The sequence below is a fragment of the Salmo salar genome, chromosome 11, assembly GCF_965601325.2.
Source record: "Salmo salar chromosome 11, fSalSal1, whole genome shotgun sequence".
In the NCBI taxonomy this organism is placed as follows: Eukaryota; Metazoa; Chordata; class Actinopteri; order Salmoniformes; family Salmonidae; genus Salmo; species Salmo salar.
In genome coordinates, this window is record NC_138301.1 from 82000906 (window position 1) to 82012003 (window position 11098).

Below are 11098 nucleotides of genomic sequence, written 5' to 3' on the forward strand. Positions count from 1 at the left end.
GACTATCCTATCAATCCCTGACTTCCTCAATGTCATTTACAAAATAGCCTTCAACACTACTCAGCAAATTGGATGTAGTCCATCACAGTGCCATCCGTTTTGTCACCAAAGCCCCATATACTACCCACCACCTGTATGCTCTCGTTGGCTGGCCCTCACTACATATCCGTCGCCAAACCCACTGGCTCCAGGTCATCTATAAGTCTCTGCTAGATAAAGCCCCGCCTTGTCTCAGCTCACTGGTTACCATAGCAGCACGCTCTCCAGCAGGCATATTTCACTGGTCATCCCCAAAGCCAACACTTCCTTTGGCCGCCTTTCCTTCCAGTTCTCTGCTGCCAATGACTGAAACGAATGGTAAAAAATTCATTAAAATAAATAAATAAATACAAAAAAATGTTAATACATTTCTGAAGCTGGAGACATATCGCCCTCTAACTTTAAGCATCAGCTGTTAGAGCAGCTTACCGATCATTGCACCTGTACACAGCCCATCTGTAAATAGCCCACCCAACTACCTCATCCCCATATTGTTTTTTGCTCCTTTGCACCCCAGTATCTGTACTTGCACAGTCATCGTCTGCACATCTATCACTCGTGTTTAATTGCTAAATTGTAGTTATTGCGCCACTATGGCCTATTTATTGCCATACCTCCCTAATATTACTACATTATCACACACTGTATATAGATTATTCGATAGTGTTATTGACTGTACGTTTGTTTATCCCATGTGTAACTGTGTTGTTTGTGTCGCACTGCTTTGCTTCATCTTGGCCAGGTCGCAGTTGTAAATGAGAACTTGTTCTCAACTGGCCTACCTGGTTAAATAAAGGTGTAATTAAAAATTAAGAAGCATCATGCATTTCATATTGATCCTGGCTTTTCGCTTCAGTCAAATACAACCTTTAGTATGAAATAATACACAGTCTTAAAATAGTGCTGTTGATTGATTACATGCACCAGTCTGTCCTAGAGTTAGGCTACAGTCTCCGTTGGATTTGGACTAACTTCCTTAGACAGCCATGTCAGTGATCACATCTTGTGTGATGCTATACCAACTGACAGTTGTCAGTCTGTACCCACTGAAACCATGAGTGTAGCCCCATTATACTGTTCTCTCAGAATAGAGTGCCCTGTGACTGCACTCAAACCATTTCTAGAGGATTCCCTTAGGACGTGAGCTATGGAGGGTAAAGTGAAGTTAGTGGGAAGGGAGACAACCAGCACTTGCACTTCTATGCCTGTGATATGTAGTTGTCCCACCTAGCTATCTTAAGATAAATGCACTAAGTGCAAGTCGCTCTTGATAAGAGCATTTGCTAAAAGACTAAAATGTGAAATGTAAATGTGTGTATCGGCGTATCAGTGCATATGTACGTCTGTGTGTGCAGGCACACCCATCTGTGTGTGACTGTCGGCAGGACCGCCCGTGTGCGTGCGTATGCATGTGGTGTGTGCGCACGTCCGTCCTTGCCGTCTGTCTGCTTGTGTGGCCAACCGACCGTGTGTGTGTGTGTGTGTGTCCCATACCCAGAACGTCCAGGGAGCTCTGGTGGTTGGAGATGATGACGTAGGGTCCCTCTGTCTGCAGGTGTTCCAAGCCACTCACATCGAACCTCAGACCCAGGAAGTACTTAACATGGCGAACCAGAGCACGGACCACCCTGGAGACAGGAAAGAACACAGCAATGTTCAATTCAATCTTGATCTGAAATAAAAAAATAAAAATCCTTCTGGATCGGTTTTAGTTTTTAGTTCCTTATTTTAGTTAAAGAGGAAATTGTGTATATACAGTGGGGGGGAAAAAGTATTTGATTCCCTGCTGATTTTGTACATTTGCCCACTGATAAAGAAAGGATCAGTCTATAATTTTAATGGTAGGTTTATTTGAACAGTGAGAGACAGAATAACAACAAAAATATCCAGAAAAACACATGTCAAAAATGTTAGAAAATGATTTGCATTTTAATGAGGGAAATAAGTATTTGACCCCTCTGCAAAACATGACTTAGTACTTGGTGGCAAAACCCTTGCTGGCAATCAGAGGTCAGACGTTTCTTGTAGTTGGCCACCAGGTTTGCACACATCTCAGGAGGGATTTTGTCCCACTCCTCTTTGCAGATCTTCTCCAAGTTATTAAGATTCGGTCTTTCACCATTTGTGAACAGGGTGGTGTACCTAAAACTGGCCTAATACAACTATATTCAGTCAACAAAAAAACAATTGCCATTTAAGATTAATTTATTGAAACGTAACAATTATATTGTGTAACAATCTTCAAAAAGGCAGTTATCGCTGCAGTGGCGCCTGCTTGTAGAAACCTATGAATGTGTAATGGCATAGCCTTGTATTTTTAATTTAGCAGATGTAACGCTCTTATTTCCTGAGCCCTTATCGCAGTCAAGACACCCATTTTATAGAAAAAAAACTGTTGTAGAACAGAATATTTTCCAAATGAAATTTTTTGTGCCAGTGCGAAGTGATGCGTGTCTGGAACAGTTTTTGAAACAGGGCTTAATAACAAAATGCCTTATTTTTGATATAGGCCAACAGATTTAGTTTATTCTGTCTGTTCTGTGGAATTTTCTAAGTGGATTAATAATTCCACATTGAACACTGCACAGTGATTAATTACAGCCACGGCATTTGTTGGATGAGTTATAGGCCTAAACCGAATGATTCTGATGTTTTATTTATTAAGTTGACAGTTATTTGTAAGTAACTTGTGTTGAGGCGACCCTCAGATAAGGAAAATGTTCCTGATATTTTTTTTACCTTCTCAGATAAGTGAGCATGTCATTGGAAACACTTACTTTTTTTCCCCTTCTAAAGTTCTTTAGACATGCATTTCTGTAGGCCTAATGGGAGCTTGTGCGTGAACTCGGCATGTGTGTGTGTGAGGGAGCGGTCAGAACACAATTGAGTGACAGACATGGAGAGGAAAGGGAATTTAGGGAGAACTGTGTGATGCTTGCCTTGGCTGTACTAATGGAACACTAGAGTCAAAACAAATTAATGTTTAAGACAATTTCTTTTCCTCCCAGAACAAGCCACAAGCGCATTCCACCAAAATAGTTTCACAGAATTCTCTTTTTTTTTTTTTTAAGATTAGGTACTCAAAACAAGTGACAAAACTATTACTCATGCTCATCCCTACAATAACGTAGCTAGAACATTGCCTGCTGGTGGCATCACATGTACCATTACATTCAATAACATGACTAGAATGTCTGCTGTTGGCATGACATTCAAAACATGTGTAGGCTAGATGTAGAACATTGTCTGCCGTTCTTACCCAACCACAATAAGGGGAAGGAAATGGCTCTCTTTGGGTTAGGCTCTCTCTGTGCCCTGTCAGGAAAGCAATAAAATCATGGCCGCCAATCCCAAAAATGTCATTTTTATTTATTGAAGATTACACAAATGTTTTAACTTAAATGACTAAAACCAGATATAAAGTATGTAGAAAATATACATGTTTAAATGAGCTCATCTTTGGAGAACCACCCGAATAAAAACTAGACAGAATCAACATTTCCAAAGACGTCATGACATGGGGCCTCATTGATTTTGTTTTAACGTTTGAGACATTCCAAAAGAATAAGAACATGGCATACGCCATGGCAAAATGTGTAGAATTGCAGGAAATTAGCTTTAAAAAAAAAGTGTCCAGTGTTTTCAGATTCTTATTAAATATGACCTATAATTAATGGTAAAAAAAAAAAGGTAATGAAGTGTCAAAATGCAGCTTTTCTGTGTTTATTTGTACCGTAATTTCCAGACTATAAGCCGCAACTTTTTTCCCACGCTTTGAACCTCGCGGCTTAAACAATGACGCGGCTTATATATGGATTTTTCCCGCTTTCAATTTTTTCTTTCCAAAAAAAATAAATAAAACATTGTGACGTGCTCAGTTTTTTGGCGGCATGAAGCTTTCATTAGACCATTGAAATTGCCGAACGGGTTAAGGTCAAACAACTTTTTTGTTTACTGTTTAGATTAAATCAAGCGCTCTCAAACTTCCCATCATTCTGATTACGGTAGTCATTTTGTCACCCTCATCATGGCAAAGACACGGAGAAATGCATATGATGCGGCTTTCAAGTTGAAGGCGATTGATCTGGCTGGTTAATAGAGCTGCTGCACGGGAGCTTAGTATTAATGAGTCGATGACAAGCCGTGTTTCGTTAAAGCCTGTGTAAAGTTCATTTGTTTCAATGTACCGGTAGGCACCTGCGGCTTATAGACATGTGCGGCTTATTTGTTCAAAATAATATTATTTTTTTTTTTTTAATTCAGTGGGTGCGGCTTATATTCAGGTACGCTCAATAGTCCGGAAATTACGGTACTCCATTAGCTTTTACAGAAGCAGCAGCTATTCTTCCTGGGGTCCACAAAACATGACAAGTAACAAAACACTGGTAGACAAGGACAGTCACATTAAAATACAAAAGAATTATACAAACAATACAACTCAAAAATAGTGTTCGTGTGTGCACGTGTCCCCTCACAGTCCCAGCGTTCCATGAGTTGTTTAAAAAAAATATATATTTTTTACAAAAGGTACTTTCGCTGTTTGGTTGAGTAATTGGAGATGGGAGTTCCATGCGATCATGGCTCTGTATAAAACTGCATTGCCGTGAATTTGTTTTGAACTTCAGGACTGGAAAAATAAAAACCTGGTGGCATGTATGGGTGTCTGAGCAAAATGTTTTTTTGATCACGCAATTGAATTTGTCACAGTAATACTAAAACAAAACAAAAATAGAAGCGGTTACTCTCTCTTCAACCAGAAAAGCCTGGCATGCATGTTGATGTTAGTTCTGTATGTGCAGTTAAGGGCAAGCCACGCTGCTCTGTTTTGAGCTAGCTGAAGCTTTGCTACCTCTTTCTTTGCTGCAGTTGACCATATTACCAGACAGTAAATCAAGATGAAACAAGACCAGAGCTTGAACTACTACAGTTTTTATAACAGATATACCCTTCCCCCATCTTCACAACAACTCTTGTCAATATGACTTGACCAGCCAATGTTATACCTAGGAGTTAAGCTTTCTGTTGGAATGGTGTGGGCGTATATAGGGTCGTGGTGTCATGAAATTTTGTCCGCCAGTAATTATAATGCAAATGACTGCCAGTCTCACGGTAATTGACCGTTAATTAACAAACATGTTTAGCATCTCCGGGCTTCCATGCGCCCTAGGAACACCTACATTTTAAAAAGTAGAATAAATCAATTTCATATAGCCTACACGTCACAATAAAATCCATTATTTATTTAGTTGTGATAGGCCTAGAAACTTCATAGAAATCAAAACATGAGGGCTGTATGGTGCGACTATATTGAGGATTTGGGAAAAGTTTCAATGCAAGGTGGAATTAAAAATGAAATGAGAATGAAGAGCCAGAAGGTAGGTTGCTATTTACATTATAACCTGAATGGAGTTGTGTAGGCTAAATGTAGGACGGTGAAAAGCGCAGTAACGTTATTGCTAGCCTCAATTAGCTAGCTTCTCTGTTTGATGCAGTCAAGATAAATAACTTATCATCCCATCCGGTTACATAGTACATATCAAGAAGTCTAGCAAGAAATAAATGGTTGCGGTCTCTCCCACCGTGCCTGCGCTGGTGCTTTGAGCTTTCCATGTCTTACGCACATGCACCGCACAGCCGTCACTCCCTAATAACCTTCAGCTGATCGCTCTGTGCCTCTCCCCCTCTCTCCATGGCTCCAGTTTAAAAAAAATTAAAAAAATGTGCTTTTTGCCACTTCCCTCACTTGGATCGAACCGTTTTTTTTTTTTTAGCATTGTTGGAGTTACACCAGACAAAGGTGTAAAAGTTCCAATCTAACTGAACAATCAGGGGTTTGTTTGGACAAGGCTGTAGCAGGCGTGGAAACAGGAGCAGGCTGACAGGGGAGGGGGATTTGAGTCTATTCAGGAGGAGAGAGTTTTAACATAACCCAGTGAGAAGGGTTGACAGCAGCACGTCATGGTTCACTAACACACAGACAGGTCTGTAATACTGTTGGCACTTCATAAGACACTCCCCTTGAGCAGCTAGGAGACTGGTTAGTTAGGGTCTAAATCTTATGTTTGTTTTCATCCCAAACTCAGTGTGAAAATTCATGATGGAATCTTGGCGACTGTTGACAGCAGCATTACGATTCCATTTGTTTGGAACGTCAGACGGGAAATCAGACAATTCCATCCCTGTTCCGGCTGAGGCTGAAGTGACACTTCAGTTCGCTTCAATGTTTGCTGCGTTGCGTGATGGTTTGTACTGAATGACAGTTTTCCACAAAACGGTGCACAATGTTCTTCAACAGCCTTTGAGTTACGTTTAAACCGGTTTGGTGGGTGTGGCAAGGTAAATCCTGATCAATATGGGTGACCATCTGAAATCGCAACACACCATATGGCAGGGATCATCAACTAGATTTAGCCGCGGGTCGATTTTTTTTCTTTAGCGGGTGGTGGGGGGGCTGGAAAAATATTACAAATAATTGGTAGACTGCAAATTGACTGCAAGAAACCCAAACGGATATATTTGACCAAAACAATTTCAAACCTTGCTTACATTTATATAGGATCACGTCTCTCTATTATGCGTGGGAATACTTCAGAACAGATTTATGGGGTCTATTTCACACCATATGTATCGAATTCAAAATTAAATCATGAATAAGTTGAGAATGTAAACATTTGAGGACGGGTCAAATAATGGATGTTAAAATCAAAAGTCAAACAATTGAAAGCATAATGTATAGAACTGTTAAAAAAAATAAGACATCAAAAGCAAAACTTGTAAGCAAAACATTTTAAAGCGAGAGCAAAACTGACAAATGATTAAAAATATATATTTGAAAAGGAATGCTACTCGTTTCTTTGCTTTCACTGACAGTCTTTTCAATTGCGAGTTTTGGCATAATTTTTTCCATGAAGGGCGGGGTTTAGAGGAAGGCGTAGACAATGAGTCTGCTTTGGTGCGCTAGTTTTGGAGCGACGATTCATTTAAAAAAAACCTGCATCATGTTAATTGATTTGGTTTTCTACTGCTTGCTTAAGTAGACAGTCTGATGTCACCACTACACGCGAAAATGTTTCCCCCTGTGCACACATGTTCTGAACATGGTGAACCAGTTACCAACACTTGCTCCGAACATTGTCCAACAGGTAATTAATATGTTTACCTAAGTAGTTAGAAGGGTCAGAGCCAGTGACACGTCAAATTGTTGATTGGGATAAGACGAACCGTCACTCCAAAACTAGCAAACCAATAGAGACTCATTATCTACGCCTCCCTCTAAACCCTGCCCGTCGCAGAAAAATAATGCCAAAACTCGCACTCAAAAAGACTGGCAGTGAAAGCAAAGAAACATACATCGAAAGCAACGATACGAGTAGCGTAACCAAAAGGTAGTACATGCAGGAAAGATCGTAGGCAAAATGTATTCAATAGGATTGGTTGCTGGGAAAGTTGAACCGAAAATGATTTTTGCATCCGTTTTTAAATATATATATATTTTATCATTTGTCATAGAGTTTTGCTCTCGCTTTAAAGTTATTTGCTTCCAAGTTCTGGGGTTTTGCTTTTGATGGCTTATTTTTGTTTACAATTTTATACATTTTGCTTTCATTGGTTTGTTTCTTTGATTTCAACATCCATTATTTCATCCGTCCTAAAAAATATAAAATGTTTACATTCAACTTTATTTTTCATATTCACTATTTATTTTTATTTTGAATTCAATACATATGGCGTAAAATTGACCCCATACAGATTTCCCAAATTAAAATCCCGGAGCGGATTTCCTGGTGTCAAAAAATAAAAAAATTGGTGAACTCTTTCTAATATGGCCTGCCCCCCTCTGGGTCACTGTGTCTGGGTCCCTATCGCTTTCTCTTCATCTTGCACACTCACTCTCCATCTGTCTGTCTCTCTCTCTCACACAACACACACGTTAACGACAGTGAATAGGGTCCCACGCCAGACACCCTTTAGGGTAAGAGAGAGAATGCTGCCTGGAGCAACATGACACCACTGCCAATACTACTGATCTGCACACCTGGCTGTGAAACAGTTCAGTTATTCCAAGAGCACTGAGTCTGAGCCAGGTCAGTCTGCCTTGCCCTGTGTTATCGCTGAACTAACAAGGACAACAGGTAGCGGCAGGCTGGGGGAGGCCATCCATTGATTTCTAGGGGACCTTCCGGAAGACATAACCAGTCGATAACATGACCCCAACCAGGGGGGATATTCAGTTCTATCTGACCCCCATTCCTCTCTGAGTAATTATCCGATAATATAGCCACTTGTGTCCAATAAGCCGTGTCTCTGTCCACAGTACAATACCCAATCCCTCTGGCCTGCTGACAAGTGGACTGAGTGACACAGATGTAGTTTAACTCCACCAAGGAAAGTATTAGGTGGAAGTTGACCTGGTAAGAAGAGAGAGGTGTACAATGTACGTTTCTTGGGTAGGGAATTTTCCTAAATTAAATAGCCAGTTGGAAATTGGCAACCATCCAAAACACTGTAAAATGATTTAATGATCGATTCCAACACGGAAGTGGTATTGGTTTCATTTAGACTAAAATCATTGACATTTTGATTTGCTTGCATTAGCCTTCCACATGAATTACCTGAATGGCAATTTCATAGACATGTCTAATATGTGGGGCTAGCCTAAAGACTCCAACGTTACGGTCACTGTAAGTAGGCTACATCTTCCCTGTAAGGTCAGAATGACAGGCTGCCATGATCAGGACGCCGCAGGGCCAGTGTGAGATATTGCTCAGAAAACGTATCTCAATCCAGGGATGGGAGATAGCGATTTACTCTTAATTATCCCATATGATACATCGAGAAGATTGAAATACAGCTAGTTTTTAATTAAAAACGGCCTTTTTAACAGTATACTAGGCTAGCTAAAGAAACCCCTTGGAGTCGACTAGACTTCCAGTAGTTAACCACCCAAACGCTAGGTATCACATTTTCATGGAATCCAAATGGGCTGCTATAGCATCAGCTAGCCTAGCACGCTGACAAAAACAGCAGTTACATTTTTTTTTCTTAACGAGTAGTACTCCAATAGTCTCGATTCATCACTCAGGAATAATGAGTAGAGCGACATATTCCATTCCTGGATTGAGGTACATTTTCCAAGCCATATAGCGCGCCGGGCTCCGATGTCCACATTCTGGCATAGAAACATTCCTACAAATCACGAAACATGGCGATGTCTTCAATTGTGTAGGCAACGCCATGTACATTTACATAGGAAACACCTAAACGTCCCTTGTCTGTCATTAATGTTGAATTAAAGTATATTTCGACTTACTCTGGCCAAATGTCAGCTTTTGAGAGAATTTGAATAATTATCCACTGGAAAAAAATATTAAACTGACATGGGTCTGTGTGTGTGGCAATCAATAAGCGTTTGCTCATGACCAAAGGCATGTGCACAAGACTGAAGTACATAACACCTTTTTTAGTGTGTTTACATGGTTTTATGCATGTGGCGGGTGATTTAAAAAATATAAGTTGGGTAAACATTTCTGTGGATATTTGGTATTAAATTTCGAGCAGCTGAATGACAACTGGTAGAGTAAGTTGAATAAAATTACATTCAAACATGCTGGCTTGTAAGGAAAATGTCCACAAAAGTGCAGTGGTTTGTTTGATTGTATACCAATAATTGGTATCAAATACAAAAAGTCTTTAGACTAGGCAATGTTCCGAATAGCGAGAAGAAACTAACGAAAGTCGGATTATTATGGCTAGTATGGGCCATGACTCTAAACTAAAGAAATTCAGTTGACATTAAACCAACTGATGAAACCAAACATCCTCTTTTCTTGGTCCTGTTTAGACTTGAAACATTGACACACAATCTATGCAACAACAACAAAAATGCATAGATTAAAGTGGCATTTTCTGCAATCTATTGTTGGTTTACATCTGTGGAAAAAAAACACACGCCTGTTGGATATGTTGTTCCAAACCGGTTCACAGCGACGAAAATGTCGGGCCCAGAGGCCATGTCCGGATGCGAGGTGAAGCTAACGTTAGCAAGCTAGCTAGTATTAGCCGCCTGGTTTTGAAAGTCCCAAACATCTGGCAATGCATTTGAAGCTAGCTAGCTAAATTTGCTTTCTTTCCAACCCCTGGATAACCACCTCGCATTTCGTTATAAAAATGTTGCAACCAACCGGTGAAAAATATCAGTAAAATGGCTTATGATAAATGAGGGTAAAGCCACAGATTGATGTTATGTTTAACATTTCAAGATTTGGCAAGCTAGGCATCTTCCATTCAAATGAGCAAACGGAACGTTCCCTAGCAAAGCACGGCTCGCGCTGTTGTACAACCTGGAACTTACCTCATGTTTTCAACGTCTCTGCCTCCGCATTTCAGAATACTAAGCGGAATCGCAATCGCACCCAAAACCATCATATAAGCCACGTAGAAACACTTTTTGAAATAAAAAACAAAGGTGCTGCTAGTCCATAGCAGAAGTGGGACAAGCAGCATTAGGAATACCCAGAGCGCATCCATACTGATTCCTGCGAGAAAATTGGCAGCAAAAGCTGACGTTACTGTAGCTAGTGAGCAAGCGTGAGCGGCACTGTGGCACCGGCTGACATTTCAACTTCCAAGGTGCACAACTCGTTCTCTGGGTTAAAATAACGCGACCGTGAACAACAAATATGACTAAACTTTTCAGTCGACGATGGTGCAGGCAGCCTCATGTAGGTTCCGATATGAAATTCAATGGTTTCCGGTGGCACAAGCATTAAGTTCCTCTGCAGAGATGGGCAGTATAAAGCCCCACAGTGGAGTTGTAATAATACCCATAAAAGCTAGCGGGCAATTAGGGAAATGGTTCCAATCGTTTTTCTACCATTAATTTTTCCCATAGGGAATTTTAGAAACACTTAAAATAAGGGCTGTGTTTCGTGTAGACTTACCCTGGCGTGACGTTTTGATAACCATGTAAGTCTCTCTCAGACAACGTGACTTTTAACAATCTATTCAGCTCTATTTACACTCAGATTCAAAAATGCAAATTAGCATCAAAGTAGACATC

General features: G+C 40.3%; 1 protein-coding gene across 1 annotated transcript in view; it reads right to left on the minus strand.

The window, feature by feature from the left end:
• The window catches only part of LOC106562956 (1-acyl-sn-glycerol-3-phosphate acyltransferase alpha), a 29839-nt gene extending 19017 nt beyond the window's left edge, over positions 1-10822 (minus strand). The window contains exons 1-2 of the mRNA XM_014128090.3: positions 10391-10822; positions 1534-1667 (exon numbers count right to left, since the gene is read on the minus strand). Coding sequence (XP_013983565.3) covers positions 1534-1667; positions 10391-10566 — 310 coding nt within the window. The 5' untranslated portion in view covers positions 10567-10822. The remainder of the gene's footprint in view (positions 1-1533; positions 1668-10390) is intronic.
• Positions 10823-11098: the final 276 nt, after the last annotated feature.